Consider the following 24,327-nt stretch of genomic DNA (forward strand, 5'->3'; position numbering starts at 1 on the left):
GACGATCGATTCAACCTCCTATGGGCCTCGTCATTTAGGTGCAGCCCCATTCCTCTAAGCACACTGGGCAAGGAGTCCACGTCTGGTTTCCTCATCACGCATAAGAAGACCTTCCTAGGGTCATATTAATTTACATACGAAGAGAGAAGCGCTCTACCAGGAATGAACAACAGCTCATCAGCTAGTTCTATGGCGATTTACCACCCAGATAGAAATCAGTATTCTACCCAGGACCTTTCTAAAATTTTAGCAATTATTTAGCTAAAACTAGCTAATATTAAAAATGTTCCATTTTTTTTTTACTGGACAAATTAGCATTAAATACATTTTGTTAAATTATGCAATTAATTTGTACTTTGGATAGTAGAAAATGATATATTAAAAAATATTACACTGCCTCCATCTGGCTTCTTTAATAATTCTCCCTGCATCTACATATGTGTGTGTGTATAATTTCCAGTGTTGTGTAGTTGCATATTTTGCTGCTAAATATTATGAAACATTGCAAATTAAAGATATATAGTGTATTGTTAAAGGGACAGTAAACATTCATTATTCAGACAGGGCCATTTACTTTTTTTTTTTTTAACAAATTTGCTTTGTTTTTTTCCTCTTTTTAAGGAACAAATGGAGTTTGATGAAGTTGCAGTTTATTTCTCTGAGGAAGAGTGGGTTTGTTTAACTGAAGAACAAAAAAAACTTTATAAGGATGTGATGATAGAGAATTACCAGATCCTGAGGTCTCTAGGTAATTATTCATACAACTACAGGGAATGAGACATAGAGGAAAACGCATATAAAGGACGTATAATTTTAGCTTGTGTTAAACTGGTATTAAATCTGGGTGTTGGTTATTAGAGACATTTTTTACTTAATAAAATCATTAATAATATATACACCCCGGGTGTACCCTACCCTTGCACTGCTATCTGGTTGGCCACCACCAGTTATACATCACACACTGTACTACTGGCCCATAGTGGCAGGGAACTAAGAAACCGGATGGAAATGGAAAGTGCAGGTTCTAAAAAAGAGATTATTGAAAATAACAATATACAAAATAATAAACAACAATAGGGAAATCCAGGATGTAGGCGGTACAAAGCCAGAGGTCAGATGCCAAAGCCGGTAGTCAGCTGGGCCACGTCATAGAACACAGAGAGCAGGAACAATAGCTGGAGTCAGGAACCAGGAAATCAGTCAGCAAAAGCCAGGGTCATACAAAGAGAAAAGAAACAAAATACAGGTATGCACTTGGTAGGTCTGAATTCACGCAAGGGCAGAGACAGAGTAAACTTGGGTGATATTTATATAGTAAACAGGCATTACATCATCACTGAGCGACAGGAAGTTGCCAGTAGTTGCAGAGTGATGATGCTCACAAGTTTGCCCATAAGAGGGTGTGTGAGAGGAATTCACAGTTTCAGAAACACTACAAAAGAAGCCAGAAACAGGGAAGTGAAACAAGGAAGGGTGAGTAACCCTGACACACAGTAATCCTGTCATACATGTGTCTGATACCATAACACACAGTTATCCTGTCATACATGTGTCTGATACCATAACACACAGTTATCCTGTCATACATGTGTCTGATACCATAACACACAGTGATCCTGCCATACATGTGTCTGATACCATAACACACAGTGATCCTGCCATACATGTGCCTGATACCATAACACACAGTGATCGTGCCATACATGTGTCTGATACCATAACACACAGTGATCCTGCCATACATGTGTCTGATACATAACACACAGTGATCCTGCCATACATGTGTCTGATACCATAACACACAGTGATCCTGTCATACATGTGTCTGATACCATAACACACAGTGATCCTGTCATACATGTGTCTGATGCCATAACACACAGTGATCCTGCCATACATGTGTCTGATACCATAACACACAGTGATCCTGCCATACATGTGTCTGATACCATAACACACAGTGATCCTGCCATACATGTGTCTGATACCATAACACACAGTGATCCTGTCATACATGTGTCTGATGCCATAACACACAGTGATCCTGCCATACATGTGTCTGATACCATAACACACAGTGATCCTGTCATACATGTGTCTGATACCATAACACACAGTGATCCTGTCATACATGTGTCTGATACCATAACACACAGTGATCCTGTCATACATGTGTCTGATGCCATAACACACAGTGATCCTGCCATACATGTGTCTGATACCATAACACACAGTGATCCTGCCATACATGTGTCTGATGCCATAACACACAGTGATCCTGCCATACATGTGTCTGATACCATAATACACAGTGATCCTGCCATACATGTGTCTGATACCATAACACACAGTGATCCTGCCATACATGTGTCTGATACATAACACACAGTGATCCTGTCATACATGTGTCTGATGCCATAACAAACAGTGATCCTGCCATACATGTGTCTGATACCATAACACACAGTGATCCTGCCATACATGTGTCTGATACCATAACACACAGTGATCCTGCCATACATGTGTCTGATACCATAACACACAGTGATCCTGCCATACATGTGTCTGATACCATAACACACAGTGATCCTGCCATACATGTGTCTGATACCATAACACACAGTGATCCTGCCATACATGTGTCTGATACAATAACACACAGTGATCCTGCCATACATGTGTCTGATACATAACACACAGTGATCCTGCCATACATGTATCTGATACCATAACACACAGTGATCCTGCCATACATGTGTCTGATACAATAACACACAGTGATCCTGCCATACATGTCTGATGCCATAACACACAGTGAGTGCCCAGAGTCATGGGCTCTTCATTATAATTCTGGGTGTGGGAAGCAGCGGCGCTAGTGGGCTCAGTTTCTGGTTACTGTTACCATTCATAGGGGCAAATGACCCTTATTTCCACTACAGATTCTCATATCAATGTAAGTAGCCATAGATATCCCCTTGTAGCTCTATACACCAGGGAATATGTTATATGTGACAGAAGCTGTAAAAGAATTCTCCTTATTGGAGAATTGCCATATAGAGAATATTCTAAGCATGTGCAAATTATATGGTTAATTACAAGTTTTGGAGCGAACTACATTGAGTTTAATGGCGCGATCAGGCCGGCTGTGAATAGACAGCGTGCCCGATGCGCTTAGGGAAAACAAACAGACCCGCTCAGTAGAGCCATGAGCAGCGTACTGTAAAAGTAATTTCTTTTTCAAGATACGACGAGTCCACGGATTTCATCCTTACTTGTGGGATATCGCCTCCTAGTCAGCAGGAGGAGGCAAAGAGCACCACAGCAGAGCTGTATATATAGCTCCTCCCTTCCCTCCCAACCCAGTCATTCTTTTTGCCTGTGTTAGTGATAGGAAGAGGTAAAGTGAGGTGTTAGTTTAGATTCGTCAATCAAGAGTTTATTATTTTTAAAATGGTACCAGTGAGTGCTATTTTACTATAGGGTGTAGCCGTATTCCTTGTCAGCCTCTAGAGTAGAGCTACAGGTGGCTTTAAAGCAATGGGAACTGGTGTGATTACGCTCACTGTGCCTCCCATACTTGTGCTGCCCTGCTGTTGATGGTCTTAGCAGATATTAACTAAGGCCCTTCTGTGTTCACAGAGCTGCGTGAGGAAGAAGACCTCTTGATACTGTGAGACTTGTCATGCTGTCGCTCAGCATAGAGGTAAGTGCAGTCTTTTCATTTCTGAGGCATTTGGCATATCTCAGAATTGGCTGTACACTTCTTATCTCTTGGGAACTATGGGCTCCTGGAAAGGGCTCCCCTATTTACAGAGTGTGTGGGTTCTCATGGGATCTATGTAAACCGACACGGATATATAGAGACACTGTTAATGTGTGTTATCAGATGGTGCTGGACATTATTACTGCGCTAGAGACACTGTTAATGTTTATCTATACGTTTTTATTGGTTTCCTGCAAAGTGTGATTTTAGCAGACGCTGGGAATATGTTGCCGGAGTCTGGTTAATGGACTCCGGTTTGCGGCTGTGTTGTTCACTTTTTTCTGATGGTTTGGATTTTTTTGGTGGAGTGTGAGAGGCAACGCCCACGATGGGCGGAGTTTTACTTGGCGCGCTTTGCTAGTTTGCAGCAATGTGCTCTCCTCTTCCGGAAGTCACCGGCTGTTCGTGAAGCATCGCGAGTGACGCCTCGGCCGCATGGTTTGCATATTAAAGCAAGCGGTCTTAGGCTAAGCTCCGGATTGTGCCTAGGAGTGGTCGGAGGACCGTGGGGGCAGGTAGGCGCCTCAGCAGAGCTGTTGAGGCGAGGTGCTGTTGGTCAATTTTTTTTCTGCAGTTCAGTTAGCGAATTTCAGTGCATCAGAAAAATTGTTTGTCATTTTATTTCTTAAAGAGATAGTGTCTTGTCAGAATCGCTTTATACTGACAAGCCTTTAGCTACATTATTATTTTTTATATATGTTGGCACATTACTTTTTGAATTGTTTAACAGAGTCAAGACCGATCATTTTTCCTGTTTTCTGTTAACATGGATTCAGATGATATCCAGGCTGTAACATGCTCTATGTGTTTGGATGCCACTGTGGAACCTCCAGTTCCTTTTTGTCCCTCATGTTGTGAGAGGGCCTTACATTATAGAGGCAGGTACTTCTCAAGAGTCTACAGATGAGATGCAAGGTATGTCGCAGCTTTCTCCCCAAGCGTCACAGCCCTTTACGCCCGCGCAAGCAGGGTCATGTATTTCCCCAGTGTCTGCAGCGTTTACATTAAAAGACATTGCTGCAGTGATGTCCTCTACACTTTCTGATGCGTTATCCAGTCTTCCAATATCGCACGGCCAGCGTACAAGAAGGGACAACTATGTAGTCCATTCTGCCCCTGATACTGTGGTGGCGATTGCGGATGTACCTTCCCGGGGTTCTGAGTTGGAGAGTACAGAGGTGCTCTCTGAGGGTGAACTCTCTGAATCAGGGAGTGCTTTGCCCTTGACTGATCCTGATGTGGTTTCCTTCAGATTTAAGCTTGAACACCTCCGTTTATTACTGAGGGAGGTGTTGGTTACTCTGGATGACTGTGACTCAATAGTGGTTCCGCCAGAGAAATTGAGTAAGTTAGACAGATACTTGGAAGTTCCTTCTTACTCAGATGTCTTTCCAGTTCCTAAGAGGACTTCAGAGATTATTGTGAAGGAATTGGAAAGACCAGACATTCCCTTCTCTCCTTCGCCTGTGTTTAAAATGATGTATCCTATAGCCGACGCTATTAGGGATTCTTGGCAGATAGTCCCTAAAGTAGAGGGAGCCATTTCTACCCTGGCCAAACGGACTACTATTTCTATCAGGATAGTTGTGCCTTTAAGGACCCTATGGATAAGAAGTTGGAGGGTCTCCTTAAGAAGATCTACGTTCACTAGGGATTCCTTTTGCAGCCAGCGGCCTGCATTGTTACAGTGACCAGTGCGGCCGCTTATTGGTTTGATGCTCTTGAAGAGTCTCTTAAGACAGAGACTCTTTTCAAAGAGATACAGGATCGTATTAAAGCTCTTAAGTTAGCTAATTTGTTTATTACGGATGCTTCTTTGCAGATTACTAAATTGGCGGCTAAGAGTTCGGGCTTTGCCATCTTAGCACTTCGGGCTTTATGGTTAAAGTCTTGGTCTGCGGATGTGTCATTCAAGTCTAAGCTTTTGGCTATTCCTAATAAGGGGAAGACCCTGTTCGGACCTGACTTCATGGAAATTATTTCCGACATACCGGGAGGCAAGGGTCATCTCCCTCACGATAAAAAGTCTAAACAGAGACAGAGTATTTTTCGTTCCTTTCGAAATTTCAAGGGAGTCCCCTCTTCCTCTTCCAGGAAGGGAATTATTCACAAACCAAGTCCACTTGGAGACCCAACCAGTCTTGGAACAAGGGTAAACAATCCAAGAAGCCTGCTGCTGCTACCAAGTCAGCATGAAGGGTCGACCCCCGATCCGGGACTGGATCTGGTAGGGGGCAGACTTTCTCTCTTTGTCCAGGCTTGGATAAGAGATGTTCAGGATCCCTGGACACTAGACATTGTGTCTCAGGGGTATTGGTTAGAGTTCAAAAATTCTTTCCCCAGAGGAAGGTTTCTTCTTTCTCGATTATCTGCAGACCAGATAAAAAGAGAGGCGTTCTTACGCTGTGTAGGAGACCTCTCTTCCATGGGAGTAATATGTCCCGTTCCTATACAGGGACAGGGGTTTTATTAAAATCTGTTTGTAGTTCCCAAAAAGGAGGGAATGTTCCGACCTATTTTAGATTTCAAAAGTCTGAACAAGTTTCTCAGAGTTCCATCCTTCAAGATGGAAACTATTCGTGCCATTCTTCCAGGAGGGTCAATTTATGACTACCGTGGATCTAAAGGATGCATATCTTCATGTTCCTATCCAGAGATCAACACAAGTTCCTGAGGTTTGCCTTTCTGGACAAACATTTTCAGTTCGTGGCTCTTCCTTTCGGTCTGGACACAGCACCCAGAATTTTCACAAAGGTCCTGGGGTCTCTGCTGGCAGTTCTAAGACCTTGGGGCATTGCGGTGGCGCCGTATTTGGACGATATTCTGATCCAGGCATCATCTTATCAGCTAGCAAAGTCTCATACCGACCTTGTTCTCTCCTTCCTGAGGACTCACGGGTGGAAGATAAATCTGGGAAAGAGTTAGCTAATTCCACAAACAAGGGTACCCTTCTTGGGACTTCTAATCGACTCTCTATCCATGAAAATGTTTCTGACAGAGGTCAGGAGGTTAAAGATCATGAATACATGTCGAGCCCTTCACTCCAATCCTCGGCCGTCAGTGGCTCAGTGCATGGAGGTAATTGGATTGATGGTGGCGGCAATGAACATCATTCCGTTTGCTCGATTTCACCTCAGGCCTCTGCAACTGAGCATGCTCAGGCAGTGAAGTGGAGATTATGCATATTTGTCTCCTCAAAATCATCTAGATCAGGAGACGAGGGACTCTCTTCTATGGTGGTTGTCGCTGGATCATCTATCCCAGGGGAAATGCTTCCGCAAACCCTCGTGGGTGATAGTGACAACAGACGTACGCCTACTAGGCTGGGGTGCAGTCTGGAAATCCCTGAGGGCTCAGGGTGTATGGACTCAGGCGGAGTCTCTCCTTCCAATCAATATACTAGAGTTGAGAGCTATTTTCAATGCGCTTCAGGCTTGGCCTCAGTTGGCTTCGGCCCAATTCATCAGGTTCCAGTCGGACAACATAACGACGGTTGCTTATGTCAATCATCAGAAAGGAACCAGGAGTTCCTTGGCGATGACAGAAGTAGCCAAAATAATACAGTGGGCAGAGTCTCACTCTTGCCATCTGTCGGCAATTTACATCCCAGGGGTGGAAAACTGGGAAGCAGATTTTCTGAGCAGACAGACGTTTCATCCGGGAGAATGGGAACTCCATCCGGAAGTGTTCTCCAGCTTGATTCTGAGATGGGGCAGGCCGGATTTGGATCTCATGGCATCTCGTCAGAATGCCAAGCTTCCAAGATACGGGTCCAGGTCCAGGGATCCTCAGGCCGAGCTGATAGATGCCTTGGTCTTTCAGCCTAGCTTATGTATTCCCTCCATTTGCTCTCCTTCCCTGGGTGATTGCTCGAGTGAAACAGGAGAGGGCATCAGTTATCCTCATTTCCCCTGCTTGGCCTAGCAGGATTTGGTATGCCGATCTGGTGGACATGTCATCTCGGCCACCGTGGAAGCTCCCGTTGAGCAAAGACCTTCTCATTCAGGGGCCCTTCCATCATCTGAATCTTGTTTTTCTACAGCTGACTGCGTGGAGATTAAACGCTTAATTTTGTCTAAGCGTGGGTTTTCTGAGGCGGTCATTGATACCTTGATTCAGGCACGTAAGCCTGTTACTAGAAAAATTTACCATAAGATATGGCGTAAATATCTTTATTGATGTGAATCCAAGGGCTACTCATGGAGTAGGGTTAGGATTCCTAGGATTTTGTCTTTTCTCCAAGACGGATTGGAGAAAGGGTTGTCAGCTAGTTCCTTAAAAGGACAGATTTCTGCTTTATCTATTTTGTTACACAAGCGTCTGCCAGATGTTCCAGATGTTCAATCTTTTTGTCAGGCTCTGACTAGAATCAGGCCTGTATTTCAACCAATTGCTCCTCCTTGGAGTTTGAATTTAGTTCTTAAAGTTCTTCAAGGGTTTCCGTTTGAACCTATGCATTCCTTAGATATTAAGTTATTATCTTGGAAAGTTTTATTTTTGGTTGCTATTTCTTCTGCTCGCATAGTATCTGAGCTTTCGGCATTACAATTTGATTCTCCTTTCTTATTTTCCATTCGGATAAGGTGGTGTTACAAACCAAATCTGGTTTTCTTCCTAAGGTTGTTTCAAATAAAAATATTAATCAGGAGATTGTTGTTCCTTCCTTGTGTCCTAATCCTTCTTCTAAGAAGGAGCGCCTGTTACATAATTTGGTCGTGGTCCGGGCCTTGAAATTCTATTTGCAGGTGACTAAGAAATTTCGTCAATCATCTTCATTGTTCGTTGTTTTTTTTCTGGGAAACGTAGGGGTCACAAAGCTACGGCTACCTCTTTCTTTTTGGCTGAAGAGTATCATCCACTTTGCATATGAGACTGCTGGACAGCAGCCTCCTGAACGAATTACGGGTTATTCCACTAGGGCTGTGGCTTCCTCATGGGCATTCAAAAATGATGCATCTGTTGAACAGTTTTGCAAGGCAGCTACTTGGTCGTCTCTTCACACTTTTTCCAAATTTTCCAAATTTGATACCTTTGCCTCTTCTGTGGCTGTTTTTGGGAGGAAAGTTCTTCAAGCAGTGGTGCCTTCCGTTTAGGTTCCCTGTCTTGTCCCTCCCTTTTCATTCGTGTACTATAGCTTTGGTATTGTATCCCACAAGTAAGGATGAAATCCGTGGACACGTCGTATCTTGAAAAAGAAAAGGAAATTTATGCTTACCTGATAAATGTATTTCTTTTTCGATACGAGTCCATGTCCTGCCCTGTTCTTTTGAGACAGGTTATTATATTTTTGTTAAACTTCGGACACCTTTGCACCTTGGCTTTTCCTTTCTCTTCCTAACTTTGGTCGAGGGAAGGGAGGAGCTATATATACAGCTCTGCTCTGGTGCTCTTTGCCTCCTCCTGCTGACCAGGAGGCGATATCCCACAAGTAAGGATGAAATCTGTGGACTCGTCATATCGAAAAAGAAATATATTTCTCAGGTAAGCATAAATTTCCTTTTTCGTAGGAATTTTTCTCTGAAATACTTTCTGGTAGAAAGCTGTTGCTAAGCTGATGTGCAGAATTATATAACATTATTTTGTGGGTTTACTGGCCCTTTAAAGTCTTACCTTAGATTAAGCTGCAAATAGCCTCTTAAACCTTTTCTATATCATGCAGCAGGAACAGTAAAAAGTTATTTTAAAATGAATATGGTTTCTGGCCACTTTGAAATGGCTGCCAAGCTCCACCCACTGATGACATCACGATCTAGGATACATATGGTGTCCTATCACAAAAGGCTCACTAGTTGAATTCAACACACTGTCAATGCTTTTCAACAGAGTGCCTAGATGCAGCCCAGATTGGACTGTCCCTTTATGTTTGGCTCTGTAAAGTGGTTTCTTTCTTACATGACTTGTGTCTTATGTTTATACAGGATACACTCATGTGAAACCTTTACTTGTTAAAAAGCTTGAGTGCAGAGAGGAGCCGTATATGAACAGTCTTCCATTTACCAATGGTGAGTAATGAAATATTTAATGTTTTATGATCGTTGATAAAGTCAGTTTTCTTGTTTAGTATATTGATCTGCTGTGAATCGTTTATCTTGACTTACCATAATAGTACTAACCAACAGAATTATTTTAGTTAAAGGAGGATGGGCAGAGTCGTGATGCCATACCTTAACCCTTTGAGTGCTAAGCACTTTCCCACCTGGGTGCTAAGGTTTTTTTAAAGGTTTTTTTATTTATTTCAGATCCCCAAGACTAACACTGTTGGAAAGGTTAGGTGATTACCTTTCCAATGGTGGATCTTGGGGGTCTGTAGCTGCTTAGATGCAGGCGGAGATACAGGCTTCTAAGCAGCATGCCCCCTGCTCCTATATTTAACATTGTTAATGTTAAATAAAGTTGCGCGGTGACGTTATCACGTTATTGCGCGTGACGTCACCACGCAAAACGGGAAGCCCCGGCGATGCCTGTCATTATGCAGTACCGATCGCCGGGGTAGGAGCGGGTGGGAGCCACCAGATCTCCCTCAAGTTGGGAGAGTGCTATTGACAGCTCTGAGCCGTCATTAGCACCAGAGTGGGAAACTCTCTGACGGCTCAGAGCCGTCATTAGCACTCAAGGGGTTAAAGGGACAGTCTACTTGAAAATTGTTATAGTTTAAAAAGATATATATCAGATAATAACTTTCTTACCCATTCCCCAGTTTTGCATAACCCACACTGTTATATTACTACACTTTTTACCTCTATGATAACCTGCATCTAAGCCTCTGCAGACGGCCCACTTATCCTGCCCCTTATCTCAGTGCTTTTTAGAAATTTGCATTTTAGCCAATTAGTGCTGGTTCGGGCATAAACATCATTCTCCACAGGCGTGAGCACAATGTTATCTATATGGCATTCTAAAAAGCTAACTCAAAGCACTGAGATAAGAGGTAGCCTGCAGGGGCTTAGAAACAGGCAATCTTTGGGGTTGTAAAGTAATCTATCTTTCTTTTGTAGAATTATGATAGTCCATAGTCCTCCATAACATGTGGGATATAATTCCCGCCACTAGGAGTAGGCCAAGAATCCATACAAGAACGTAAACCCATCGCTCTCCTAGTTTTGTTCTTGGCCTCGTAGGAGATGGTTGAGAATAGAGGTGTTCCAGCTACTTGCTTATGGATTTAAATTTGGGAACTCAGACCAGTGTGAGACCCATAATCCCTGGGAATTATCATTCACAAAGAAGAGAAACTTCACAGCAGCTGAATTTTATACAGGGACATAGGAATACCCTGTTATCTGCACAATATTTCCATATGGGGCTTCAGCCATAACTCCCCTCAGGCATCACAAGGACATGTCCTTTCTCTTCCCCTGTGGGACACAGGTATTTCTTACACCTCTGCGGTACTCAGACCTGCACTGTATGGGCCCTCTACTGGATACTGCTGCAGCTGCCTTGACAAGGGTCAGACATGCCAGGTAAGTCAGTGGAAGTCTGCTACTTCAGGTAAGTGACTTACCACAGCACACACACAGCCCAGAGGCTATTTATAGGTACTCTGAGACAGGTGCAGCATAGCCAGAGGACTTAACCTGCTCTCCTCATGACACACTTTTTTATTTTTCAGGTCCTATTCTGATTAGGGACACAACCAGGTAAGACTGATGACCTTCACAACCCTCTGGCAGCTCTGGAGAACCATTTAAGGCACTTTATAGGAAATAGGTGCCCTTTAAGTAAACCGCTAACTGCTCAGTGCAGGTTCAATAGAGGACACTCCGGAGGGGCAGGGAAGCAGTGTTTTATGTGGGAAATGGGTATTTAATACTTAGTGCACACTTTTAATTTCATTTAGTTTATTATTGCACTGCTTTCTCTGAGGTACTGGCTTTTCTCTGGTGGTAGGCCTGCACCATTAGCTTCCCAGGCTTTTATTTCCACTACGGAGGTACTTCAGGCCACAAAAGCAGCTCAGTAATGTTTGGCCAGTGCTTCCCACTTACTACACCGGTATTCCTATCATATTATGGTGGTGAGTACTCATACAGGAGCTGCCATGGGGTCCCTTGGAGCAGGAGCAACTCAGTCTGCATTGGGGCTGTAGTGTACAAACACTAAGGGATACTAGAGTATGCCTGAGGGGTTGGTCTAGTATAGAGGGCTATTTCTAGAAAATCTTTGGATAGGGTAGCGCTAAAAAATCGTAGGCACTTTCTTTCCACTCACAATAGTCTACCTACTGTTCTGTCTAGGAAGGAGGCAAACATACAATGCAAGGTTGTGAGGGCTCTAGAAAAGTTTAAAGTGTGATCCCTCAATGAGAAAATCTTAAAATAAACATATATATATATATATATATATATATATATATATCTCTATGGCTATCTATAAATGTGGCCAAACACGGGTCTCAACAAAAACAAATACAAGTTTAATTGTTAGTGAAATGTGTGAAATCTGTTACTGATCATCTTATCAAAATTGCACATATAATAATCACATATAAAACAACATCAGATAAAATGTTAAAATGTATAATCTTAATAAAAGGATCCTTTCATAGGCTCATACAAGCGTGCCAAGCTAAGCAGCTATTTTGAAGCTGTGTGTGAATACCTTCAAAAAAGGAATAGCAACTCCTAGTACACCTTTATAGAGTTGAAGTGTCCCAAACGCTATTATATAGCAACGGGTGTCGTTTGACCACAGCTCTATTTTCCACTTTTCTTACAGTCTCAATGTCTCAGTAGGGTGTGTGTAGTATCGACACTTTGGCCGTTATCAGCTGTATTACCTTCTCTGACGTTCCCCGTACATCTCACCTCAAGTCTCGCTGATGACGTCACTGATGGTCCTGGTCAGTTTCTGACTTGCCCAAGTCTCTTTACTGATTGGTTCCTCTGTCTGCTATGGAGCGATCCTTTAACCCTTGCACTTTAGCACTTATGTGCGCAATGGTATATCCTCCTTTCAAAACCCGGATGACAGGTTCCAAAGTATTGATGCACTTAGTAAGTTATAAATGGCAGTATAACAACCGACACTGCCCATATTTGGGCTTTAGTAGTATAGAGGGATATCTACATGTTTTCTGTTGTGTGTCTGTGTATGTATATGTATGTATGTATATATATATATGTGTATATATATTTATATATGTGTGTGTGTATATATGTATGAATAGGTGTGTGTGTATATATATATATATATATATATACACTTAAATGGAACAAGATGCATCTGTCTCCACTGATGTCGGTATTCACACTATAGAGGAGTCAGTTACTGAAAATCTTATTTCTACATTTTTATGTTTTATTTTGCAAATCTGTTCCAGTGTGCCCGGTCAATCAGATATGGGAGAATTGTGTACCTCGGATTTTGCATGCAAATCAGCTGCAGCCTTCCACTTTCCATAGGCAATGTTGTCCTGTATTTGTTACTCAGGGGGATACTACTGAGTTTTCCCCTTAATTTAAAAATAGGATGTGCAAACATCTAAAAACATATATTTATGCAATATTCATATTTAAACTGACAAAGCTAAAACATTTCTTTCATTATTCAGATATAACAAACATCCTAATTTACTTCTATTATGACATTGGGGCCGAATTATCAATGTGCGGACGGACATGATCCGCTGTAGCAATCTTTTCCGCTGCACATCAATAAATGCCGACTTTGTATTTACTGTAAATATTTCATATTCCAGTGTTCTGCACATAACAGAACATATTCAATGTATTTGTAAATAGATATTACTATATATATACACACCCAGGGCCGCCACTAGAAATGTTGGGGCCCCTGACTAAACTTTTGACTGGGCCCCCCCAACCGCCACAGCAGACCATGGAGAAAAGACTGCTTGTAATCACAAAGCATTAGAAGGGAACAGTTTGTTAAATAAAAAAAATGCCTCCCTCACTCCCAAGTGGAGGAGAGAGGTTGTCGCCTGCAGTTCAGGATTCCTCCTCTGTGTGTCGCTTCCTCATGTTTTAACCTAAACTGGGTAAAATCAGAACAATATACCTCATATAATGTGATGGAAATTATAACAAGGAATGAACTTTTACAAGCAATGTACACATTTCAATGGGCTAAAGCTGCAGCATACATTTTATACGCTGTGTACGGAGTAATAAGGAAAATGTCTAGGAGGAAAAAACATACTGTACACTGTTCCTTTAGGGACAGTATACTGTACACTGGATCCCCCTTAATGGGTTTCCGGTGACGTGTTATACCAGTGGAAGAGTATAAAATCAATGTGAAACTGTTCCTTTAACTTTATTTTCTTCTACTAGATACGACGAGTCCACGGATTCATCCTTACTTGTGGGATATTATCCTCCTGCTAACAGGAAGTGGCAAAGAGCACCACAGCAGAGCTGTATATATAGCTCCTCCCTTCTCTCCACCCCCAGTCATTCTCTTTGCCTATGCTAGTAATAGGAAGGGTAAAGTGAAAGAGGTGTTAAAATGATAGTTTTTATTTCTTCAATCAAGAAGTTTGTTATTTTAAATGGTACCGGTGAGTACTATTTTTCCTCAGGCAGTATATGGAAGAAGATTTCTGCCCTGAGGTTGATGATCTTAGCAGATGTCACTAAGATCCATGTCGGTTCCCACAGTGTGGCTGAGGAGTACTAGAGAAATCTTCAGTGTGGGGAACGTTTTTCATGCTACAAGCAGCATTGAGGTATGTTTAGTCATTTATTTCTGAAGAGACTGTGATATATCAGAACTGGCTGACATAGTACCCAAAGAGGGAAAGGGGTAAGCAGTAATCCTATATAAAGAAGGGGTATTACTGAAATCCTGTGTACCGTTTGTTATCAGGGCTGAATGCAGCATTAGAAATATGGCAGCATGGTTAGACACTGGGGCAGCCTAACGGTTTTTTATTGACAAAAAAGGGTTATATGGCTGATGATTGTACTTTGTACTGGGGGTCCACATGGCTAGATTCACTCATTTCATGGATGCTTATCCACATGGCTAGTTATAAACTGCTTTACATGCGGTTGTATGAGGCTGAGAGACATTGTAGATGATGGGTGGGGCCTAAATTTGCGCCTCAGTTGCGCAGTTACTTTTCTCAAAGAAGGCAGCAGACTTCAGCTCCGGTTGGGCCCAAACTGAGGGATTGCTTACCGGAGTGTTATTGCAGCTGTTCTCAGATCCCTGGGGGCAGGTAGGCGCCACAGCAGAGCTGTGGCGAGGTGCAGGAGTTTGGCTAACGTTTTTTGTTAACGTTGTTGATGTTAATTTACTTGCTTTAGAGGGTAAAATTGCCCTTGCTTGTGGTGCAATATCCGACTTTAATACAGGACCGTTATACCTTAAAACTGAACGAATCTGGAAATGTATTGCCTTAGACAGATTCGGACGTCACGTCCTTTAAATTTAAACTTGAACACCTCCGTCTGTTGCTCAGGGAGGTGTTAGCGACTCTGGATGATTGTGACCCTATCACAATTCCCCCAGAAAAATTGTGTAAGATGGACAAATATCTAGAAGTGCCTACTTACACGGATGTTTTTCCGGTTCCTAAGAGAATTTCGGAAATTGTTAAGAAGGAATGGGATAGACCAGGTATACCGTTTTCTCCCCCTCCCAACTTTAAGAAAATGTTTCCTATAGCAGACACCATTCGGGACTCTTGGCAATTAGTCCCTAAGGTGGAGGGAGCTATATCTACCCTAGCTAAGCGTACAACTATACCTATTGAGGACAGTTGTGCTTTTAAAGACCCTATGGATAAAAAATTAGAGGGCCTTCATTTGTTCACCAGGGTTTTCTCTTACAACCTACAGCCTGCATTGTTCCAGTAACTACTGCAGCTGTTTTCTGGTTTGACGCCCTGGAGGAGTCCCTGAAGGTAGAGACGCCTTTAGAGGACATTTTAGACAGAATAAAGGCTTTTAAGCTAGCCAATTAATTTATCACAGATGCTGCTTTTCAAATTGCAAAATTAGCGGCGAAAAACATAGGCTTTGCCATTCTGGCGCGCAGAGCGTTATGACTGAAATCGTGGTCTGCTAATGTGTCATCTAAATCTAAACTTTTAGCTATTCCTTTCAAGGGTAAGAACCCTATTCGGGCCTGAATTGAAGGAAATAATTTCTGACATTACTGGAGGTAAGGGTCACGCCCTACCCCAGGACAAGTCCCTCAAGATGAGGGGTAAACAAAATAATTTTCGTTCCTTTCTAAATTTTAAAGGAGTACCCTCTGCTTCCTCTTCCTCCACTAAACAGGAAGGGAATTTTGTTCAATCCAAGTCTGTCTGGAGACCTAACCAGGCCTGGAATAAAGGTAAACAATCCAAGAAGCCCGCTGCTACCAAGACAGCATGAAGGGGCAGCCCCCGATCCGGGACCGGATTTAGTAGGGCGCAGACTTTCTCTCTTTGCTCAGGCTTGGGCAAGGGATGTTCAGGATCCCTGGGCTTTGGAAATTGTAACCCAGGGGTGTCAGCTGGAATTCAAGGATTTTCTCCCAAGGAGGAGATTTCATCTTTCACGTTTGTCTGTAGACCAGACAAGAAGAGAGGCGTTCTTACGCTGTGCAAAAGACCTCTATACAATGGGAGTAATTTGCCCAGTTCCAAAGCTGGAACAGGGTCAGGGGTTCTACTCAAATCTATTTGTGGTTCCCAAAAAAGAGGGAACCTTCAGACAGATTTTAGATCTCATATGTCTAAACAAATTTCTCAGAGTCCCATCGTTCAAGATGGAGACTATACAAACAATTTTACCAATGATCCAGGAGGGTCAATATATGACCACCGTGGACCTGAAAGATGCGTATCTTTACATTCCTATCCACAAGGATCATCATCAGTTTCTAAGATTTGCCTTTCAGGACAAACATTATCAGTTCGTGGCCCTTCCCTTCGGGTTGGCCACAGCTCCCAGAATCTTCACAAAGGTCCTGGGGTCCCTTCTAGCGGTCCTCAGGCCGCGGGGCATAGCAGTGGCGCCCTACCTGGACGATATTTTGATCCAGGCGTCAACTTATCATCTGACCAAATCTCACACGGACATTGTGTTGTCATTTCTAAGAACTCACGGTTGGAATGTGAATATAGAAAAGAGTTCACTATTTCCACAAACAAGAGTTCCATTCTTGGGAACTCTAATAGACTCGGTAGACATGAAAATATTTCTGACGGAGGTCAGAAAATCAAAGATTCTAAATACTTGCCGAGCTCTTCAGTCCATTCCTCGGCCATCAGTAGCTCAGTGTATGGAAGTCATTGGATTAATGGTAACAGCAATGGAGATCATTCCGTTTGCTCGCTTTCATCTCAGGCCACTGCAGCTGTGCATGCTCAGACAGTGGAATGGGGATTATGCGAATGTATCTCCTCAGATAAATCTGGATCAAGAGACCAGAGACTCTCATCTTTGGTGGTTGTCACAGGATCATCTGTCCCAGGGAATGTGCTTCCGCAGGCCATCATGGGTAATAGTGACGACGGACGCCAGCCTCCTGGGCTGGGGTGCAGTTTGAATTTCCCTGAAAGCTCAGGGTGTTTGGACTCTCTCTTGGAGTCTCTACTTCCAATCAATATTCTGGAACTGAGAGCAATATTCAATGCACTTCAGGCGTGGCCTCAGTTGGCTTCGGACAAATTCATAAGATTCCAGTCGGACAACATCACGACTGTAGCATATATCAATCATCAAGGGGGAACAAGGAGTTCTCTAGCGATGACAGAGGTTTCAAAGATAGTCCGATGGGCGGAGGCTCACTCTTGCCATCTATCAGCAATCTATATCCCAGGAGTAGAGAACTGGGAAGCGGATTTTCTAAGTGGTCAGACTTTTCATCCGGGGGAGTGGGAACTCCATCCGGAGGTGTTTGCAGCATTGATTCATCAATGGGGCACACCGGAATTGGATCTGATGGCATCTCGACAGAATGCCAAACTTCCACGTTACGGATCCAGGTCAAGGGATCCCCAGGCCGTACTGATAGATGCTCTAGCAGTACCATGGTTGTTCAACCTGGCTTATGTGTTTCCACCATTTCCTCTCGTGTGATTGCAAGAATTAAGCAGGAGAGAGCTTCAGTAATTCTGATAGCGCCTGCGTGACCACGCAGGACTTGGTATGCGGATCTAGTAGACATGTCGTCTCTGCTACCATGGAAACTGCCATTGAGACAGGACCTTCTCATTCAAGGTCCGTTCCAACATCTAAATTCTCTGCAGCTGACTGCCTGGAGATTGAACGCTTGATTTTATCTAAGTGTGGATTCTCTGAGTCGGTCATTGATACTTTGATTCAGGCTCGTAAGCCTGTCACAAGAAAGATTTACCATAAGATATGGCGTAAATATCTTTATTGGTGCGAATCCTAGGGCTACTCATGGAGTAGGGTTAGGATTCCTAGGATTTTGTCCTTTCTCCAAGAAGGATTGGAGAAGTGATTATCAGCTAGTTCCTTAAAGGGACAAATTTCTGCTTTGTCAATTTTACTACACAAGCGTCTGGCGGATGTCCCAGACGTTCAGTCTTTTTGTCAGGCTTTAATCAGAATCAAGCCTGTGTTTAAACCTATTGCTCCGCCATGGAGTTTGAACTTAGTTCTCAAAGTTCTTCAAGGGGTTCCGTTTGAACCTATGCATTCCATAGATATTAAGCTGTTATCTTGGAAAGTTTTGTTTTTAGTTGCTATCTCTTCTGCTCGAAGAGTTTCTGAGCTTTCTGCGTTGCAATGTGATTCGCCTTATCTTATATTTCATTCTGATAAGGTGGTTTTGCGTACTAAACCTGGATTTCTTCCTATGGTTGTTTCAAATAAGAATATTAATCAGGAAATTGTTGTTCCTTCCTTGTGTCCTAATCCTTCTTCTAAGAAGGAACGTCTGTTGCATAACTTGGACGTGGTTCGAGCCTTGAAGTTCTACTTACAAGCGACCAAGGATTTCCGTCAAACATCCTCTCTATTCGTTGTTTATTCTGGAAAGCGTAGGGGGTCAAAAAGCTACGGCTACTTCTCTTTCTTTTTGGCTGAAAAGCATCATCTGCCTGGCATACGAGACTGCTGGACAGCAGCCTCCTGAAAAAAGTACGCTCATTCTACTAGAGCTGTGGCTTCCACATGGGCTAAAAACGAAGCTTTTGTTGAACAGATTTGTAAGGCTGCCACTTGGTCCTCCATTTATACTTTTTCAAAGTTTTACAAATTTGATACTTTTGCTTCTTCTGAGTCTATTTTTGGGAGAAAGGTTTTGCAAGCAGTGGTGCCTTCCGTTTAGGTATCTGTCTTGTCCCTCCCGTTTATCCGTGTCCTGTTGCTTTGGTATTGTATCCCACAAGTAAGGATGAATCCGTGGACTCGTCGTATCTAGTAGAAGAAAAGGAACTTTATGCTTACCTGATAAATTGATTTCTTCTATGATACGATGAGTCCACGGCCCGCCCTGTAATTTTAAGACAGAATTTGTTTTATTTTACAAAACTTCAGTCACCTCTGCACCTTTTAGCTTTTCCTTTCTCTTCCTATACCTTTGATCAAATGACTGGGGGTCGAGAGAAGGGAGGAGCTATATATACAGCTCTGCTGTGGTGCTCTTTGCCACTTCCTGTTAGCAGGAGGATAATATCCCACAAGTAAGGATGAATCCGTGGACTCGTCGTATCGTAGAAGAAATCAATTTATCTGGTAAGCATAAATTTCCTTTTTGACTGAGCTAGCTTGATTTTCTCTTTGGAACCAAAGAGCTTGCAGGTGTATCAATTCTCCTTACATTATCACTTTTTATACACGGACAACGCCTCCTTATGTTATCTGTAAAAACTCTAAAAAAATGGAGAAGGCGCCACATAGCGTAATTCTGCAAAATATATAAAAAAGCAGGTGGTAGATAATATACACTCACATTAGGTATAGCACTATAACGTAGTGCAGACTGAACAGACCAGATCCTCAGAGTTGTCCGGTATAACTCTCCTCTGGATGTAAGCAACAAAGGACTTTAAGACTTCAAGGTGCCTCTTCACACATGATGAGCTCTTAAAAAGATGAAACAACTGCCACATAGCGCAGTTCTGCAGGGTGTAACATATAACAAATGCTGGATAGTATACACTCACTTGTGGTATAGCACTGTAATGTAGTGTGAACTGGGCAAACCGGATCCTCAGAGTTGTCTGGTATAACTCTCCTCTGGATGCAGAAAGCACAGACCTTCAAAGTGTCTCTTCACTTACAGTGAATAGGAGTGTAAAAACCATCCAGTGATGGACAAGGTCACTCAGTGCAAAAATAAAAAGTGATAAATAATAAAAGGAAGCAAGTAACTTAAAAACAAGTGTTTATTAAAACACAATAAGTACAGCGACGCGTTTCTCAGTATTGCTACTGTTTCCTCAGGCTGATACAAATAATAGGTACTTGCTACATTATATACAGATAAACCACCAATGAAATGGCTGCTAAAATCACACACCCCTCCTGGTCACATGACCTTACAGGAGAGGTCTGTTTACAAACATAAAATACAAAATATGATAAGTTTAATATAAAATACATATCTACAAGCCCATTAATAAAAAATCTCAATATCTAGTAAAAAATGATGCCTTTATTTTAAAGATATACTAAGGTTAAATAACGATCACAGATACGGGTCTTATGATCCGTCTAAAAGGCAGACAACTCTGAGGATCCGGTCTGTTCAGTCTGCACTACGTTATAGTACTATACCTAATGTGAGTGTATATTATCTACCACCTGCTTTTTTATATATTTTTCAGAATTACGCAATGTGGCGCCTTCTTTATCTTTCTTAGAGTTTTTTCTGAAGTGGACGACCTTATACCCTGAGGAGAGCAGCCTTTTTGTGTGATCCTATACACAAATGTACTTTGGACTCTCTCATATCTCTCTCTCTTATCTCTCTCTCTTATCTCTCTCTCTTATCTCTCTCTCTTATCTCTCTCTCTTATCTCTCTATCTCTCTCTCTTTCTCTTTCTCTCTCTTTCTCTTCCTCTCTCTCTCTTCCTCTCTCTCTCTTCCTCTCTCTCTCTCTTCCTCTCTCTCTCTTCCTCTCTCTCTCTCTTCCTCTCTCTCTCTTCCTCTCTCTCTCTTCCTCTCTCTCTCTTCCTCTCTCCTCCTCTCTCTCTCTCTCCTCTCTCTCCTCTCTCTCTCCTCTCTCTCTCTCTCTCCTCTCTCTCTCTCTCTCTCCTCTCTCTCTCTCTCCTCTCTATCTCTCCTCTCTCTCTCTCTCTCCTCTCTCTCTCCTCTCTATCTCTTCTCTCTCTCTCTTCTCTCTCTCCTCTCTCTCTCTCCTCTCCTCTCTCTCCTCTCTCCTCTCTCTCTCTCCTCTCTCTCTCTCCTCTCTCTCTCTCTCCTCTCTCTCCTCCCTCTCTCTCTCCTCTCTCTCTCTCCTCTCTCTCTCTCTCCTCTCTCTCCTCTCTCTCTCTCTCTCCTCTCTCTCTCTCTCTCTCTCTCTCTCTCTCTCCTCTCTCTCCTCTCTCTCTCTCTCTCTCTCTCTCCTCTCTCTCTCTCTCTCTCTCCTCTCTCTCTCTCTCTCTCCTCTCTCTCTCTTCTCTCTCTCATTTGTGACATTGTACGTGGTTGCTTACCTATCCTTGAAAGTGATACAAAACTTAAGAAAATTGTTGCTGAGGGTTGCCACTTTTCAGCACGTAGTGCTAAAACTTTGAGAAATATTTTGGCTCCCTCAATGTTGCCTTACACAATAATCAGACATGGCACACAAAAATTTAAATCGAGTAACACAAATAAGGAGTTTGATATACGTTTAAGAATTACATCTAATACCACACATGTCATTTATTTGTTAACACGCCAGGGATGCAAAAAACAGTACGTAGGGCGCACGAAACGCGCTCTAGGTGATAGGGTATTACAACACCTTAGAGATATAGGGAATCCAGATAGTACTACTCCTATAGCGAAACACTTCAGGCAGGAACATAATTCCAATGATTCTCTGTTAACTGTACAGGGCATTGATCATGTGCCCAGACATAGAAGAGGATTTGATAGGGAGAGACATTTAGACCAGAGAGAGGTGTTTTGGATTTTCAGTTTACAAACAAAGCACTCCTCTGGTCTAAACTCGATCATGGATGTTGATTTATTTTATTAAGTTTATTGTGTTTATTTATGAAAATTTACTTAAATATATAACTAGCAGTTTTAACACAATATACTTGGTTTCAAATATTTTTGAATTGCAAACAGCATTATATTTATTACATTTGCAATCTTATTCTATATAGTATATGGCTTTTTGTTTAAAACTATAGTGTACTAGAACCTTTAATTTTGATCCCTTTTCTCAAAGGGTTAAAGAGGTACAGGTTCCTGCAATTGTCTTAATGCTTAGCCTTCAAATAGAACTAACAGGTGAGAACACAAGTTATGCCAGTGAACAAGGGCTGAGACTTGGCCCGAAACATGTTTGGCGTTTTGTTCTAAACCCAGCTGCAGGCCTGCAACTGGATTATGTATTTCTACATGTTTTTAGCTGTCATTTACATGGTTTTTAAACTTTTTTTGATAAATAAAGATCTGCTTTTTTAAGAAAATATATTTCTGCCTTTTTCTGGAGCTGCGAGATGATAGTGTGTCTAATACACACACATATATATATATATATATATATATATATATATATATATATAAAGATACAGAAGTAACTCAGGCACCTCCAGTAGAATGAGATAAAACGAATGCTTTATTGAAATCCAAGTGGTAAAAACAGACTTAAAGCTTAGTCTATACTGACACAGCCTTAACTTTTAACATACAGTGAATAAGGACTGCTGGGTTCTCGCTGCAGACATGTTTCGTGCTAGGATAGCACTTGTTCACTGCTTACAGGATACCCAGACTCCTCTATGTTTAAATAGGGAATTTCTTAAAGGGACATATGCAATAATTCAATCATCCTTATTGTTCATTACATCCTTATTGATTTTTACAATTCTATGTGAACTTGGATACCAGATTTTGATACACTATCTCTAGTTACTACTATTAAATTTTAACTTTTAAATTGTCAAATTTTGTTAAGATTTAGTAAACACAGTATTATCAAAGAGAATTATTTTTGTGTATTTAGCAATTTTGTTTAATATAAACTGTTATTCAACATATTGATTCCAAAAAATATTTTGCTAATTCTCTCAGCAATGGTACCATAAATGATTTAAAGCCCTATTTATATAATTATTCACCTCTATAATGTGCACTTGTCTATATAAAATAGATGTAACTTATAGACATACCTACTTTATTTAGAGACACCTAAATTAATAAATTGGGAATTCATTAAGAGGAATTTTGAAAATTAAAATTAAAATTAAAGATAATTTAGGAAGATTAAGGAAGAATTAAAGGGGTATATATTTAGTTAGACACATAGATCAATGTCTCTTCTAAAATTCAACCCATTGGGGATAGAGGTACTGGCTGTAAAAATCCAGAAGACCTCTCTTAGGTCCAGTTTCTCCTCCCTACTACCCCCTCTCCTCCATTGTGGAACATGGTCTATTGCTTGAACTGATAATAATTTTATATCTGAATTATGGTTATCTCTAAAGTGCCGTGCAATTGGGGTGTCAGATTCGGGATCTTCAATAGATCTTAGATGTGCCAGAAATCTATCTTTTAAGGATCTTTTAGTTTTTCCAATATATTGTTTTTGGCACCCCCTGCAGGTCAACATGTAAACTACATGAGTTGTAGTACAATTGAGATAAAAATTTATCTTATGTGTTTTATTTGTGGTAGTTGAAATAAATGTGTCACCCTCCGTTACATAGTCACAGGTCTTACATATTTTCTTTCTGCATTTAAAAAAACCTTTTCGTTGTTGTAACCAACATGTATTGCCTGATTTCCTTGTACAATCAGATGGTGACACATAATTTCCAATCGTTTTCCCCTTTCTTGAGACACAATCACATCCCTCTCTGACAATGTCTTTTAGTCCTGGATCCGTTTGTAGTATTGAAATATTACGTCTAATAATTTTACATATTTCAGGATATTCCATACTATATGTTGTAATAAATTTTGGCTTACATTTTTTATTATCAGTGTTGTTAAGTTTGGCTTTGTACACTAATAACATATCTCTGGACATCAGATCAACCTCATTACGGGCTTTTTTCAATATACTACTATCATAGCCCCTGGCCATTAGTCTTTCGGTTATGATGTCTGCCTGTTTGTTATAGTCTTCAAGACTAGAGCAATTACGCTTAGCTCGAATGTACTGCCCTTTTGGTATACCATGTATTGTATGTCGTGGATGACAAGAGTTGAATTCTAAGGTAGTGTTACCTGATGTTTGTTTCCTGAATAATCTAGTTTCTAGAGAGCCTGACCTCACAAAGATGTCTATATCTAAAAAACTTATTTGTGTTGTGTTTTGTTCCCCTACAAATTTTATATCACATTGATTCATATTTAGATAATCATAGAAATTCTCAACTCCTTTTTCATCGCTGTCAATGATAAAAATCAGGTCATCTATATACCTGGCATATAGTATGACATTTTGTTTGAGGGGGTTACCA

At 41.6% G+C, this 24,327-nt stretch overlaps 1 protein-coding gene across 1 annotated transcript in view; it reads left to right on the forward strand.

The window, feature by feature from the left end:
• Window positions 1–627: 627 nt before the first annotated feature.
• The window catches only part of LOC128636001 (gastrula zinc finger protein XlCGF26.1-like), a 51,582-nt gene continuing 27,882 nt past the window's right edge, over window positions 628–24,327 (forward strand). Inside the window, exons 1-2 of the mRNA XM_053689075.1 lie at window positions 628–748; window positions 9,682–9,765. Of these exons, the coding sequence (XP_053545050.1) occupies window positions 628–748; window positions 9,682–9,765 (205 nt within the window). The remainder of the gene's footprint in view (window positions 749–9,681; window positions 9,766–24,327) is intronic.

The sequence above is a fragment of the Bombina bombina genome, chromosome 7 (assembly GCF_027579735.1).
Source record: "Bombina bombina isolate aBomBom1 chromosome 7, aBomBom1.pri, whole genome shotgun sequence".
In the NCBI taxonomy this organism is placed as follows: domain Eukaryota; kingdom Metazoa; phylum Chordata; class Amphibia; order Anura; family Bombinatoridae; genus Bombina; species Bombina bombina.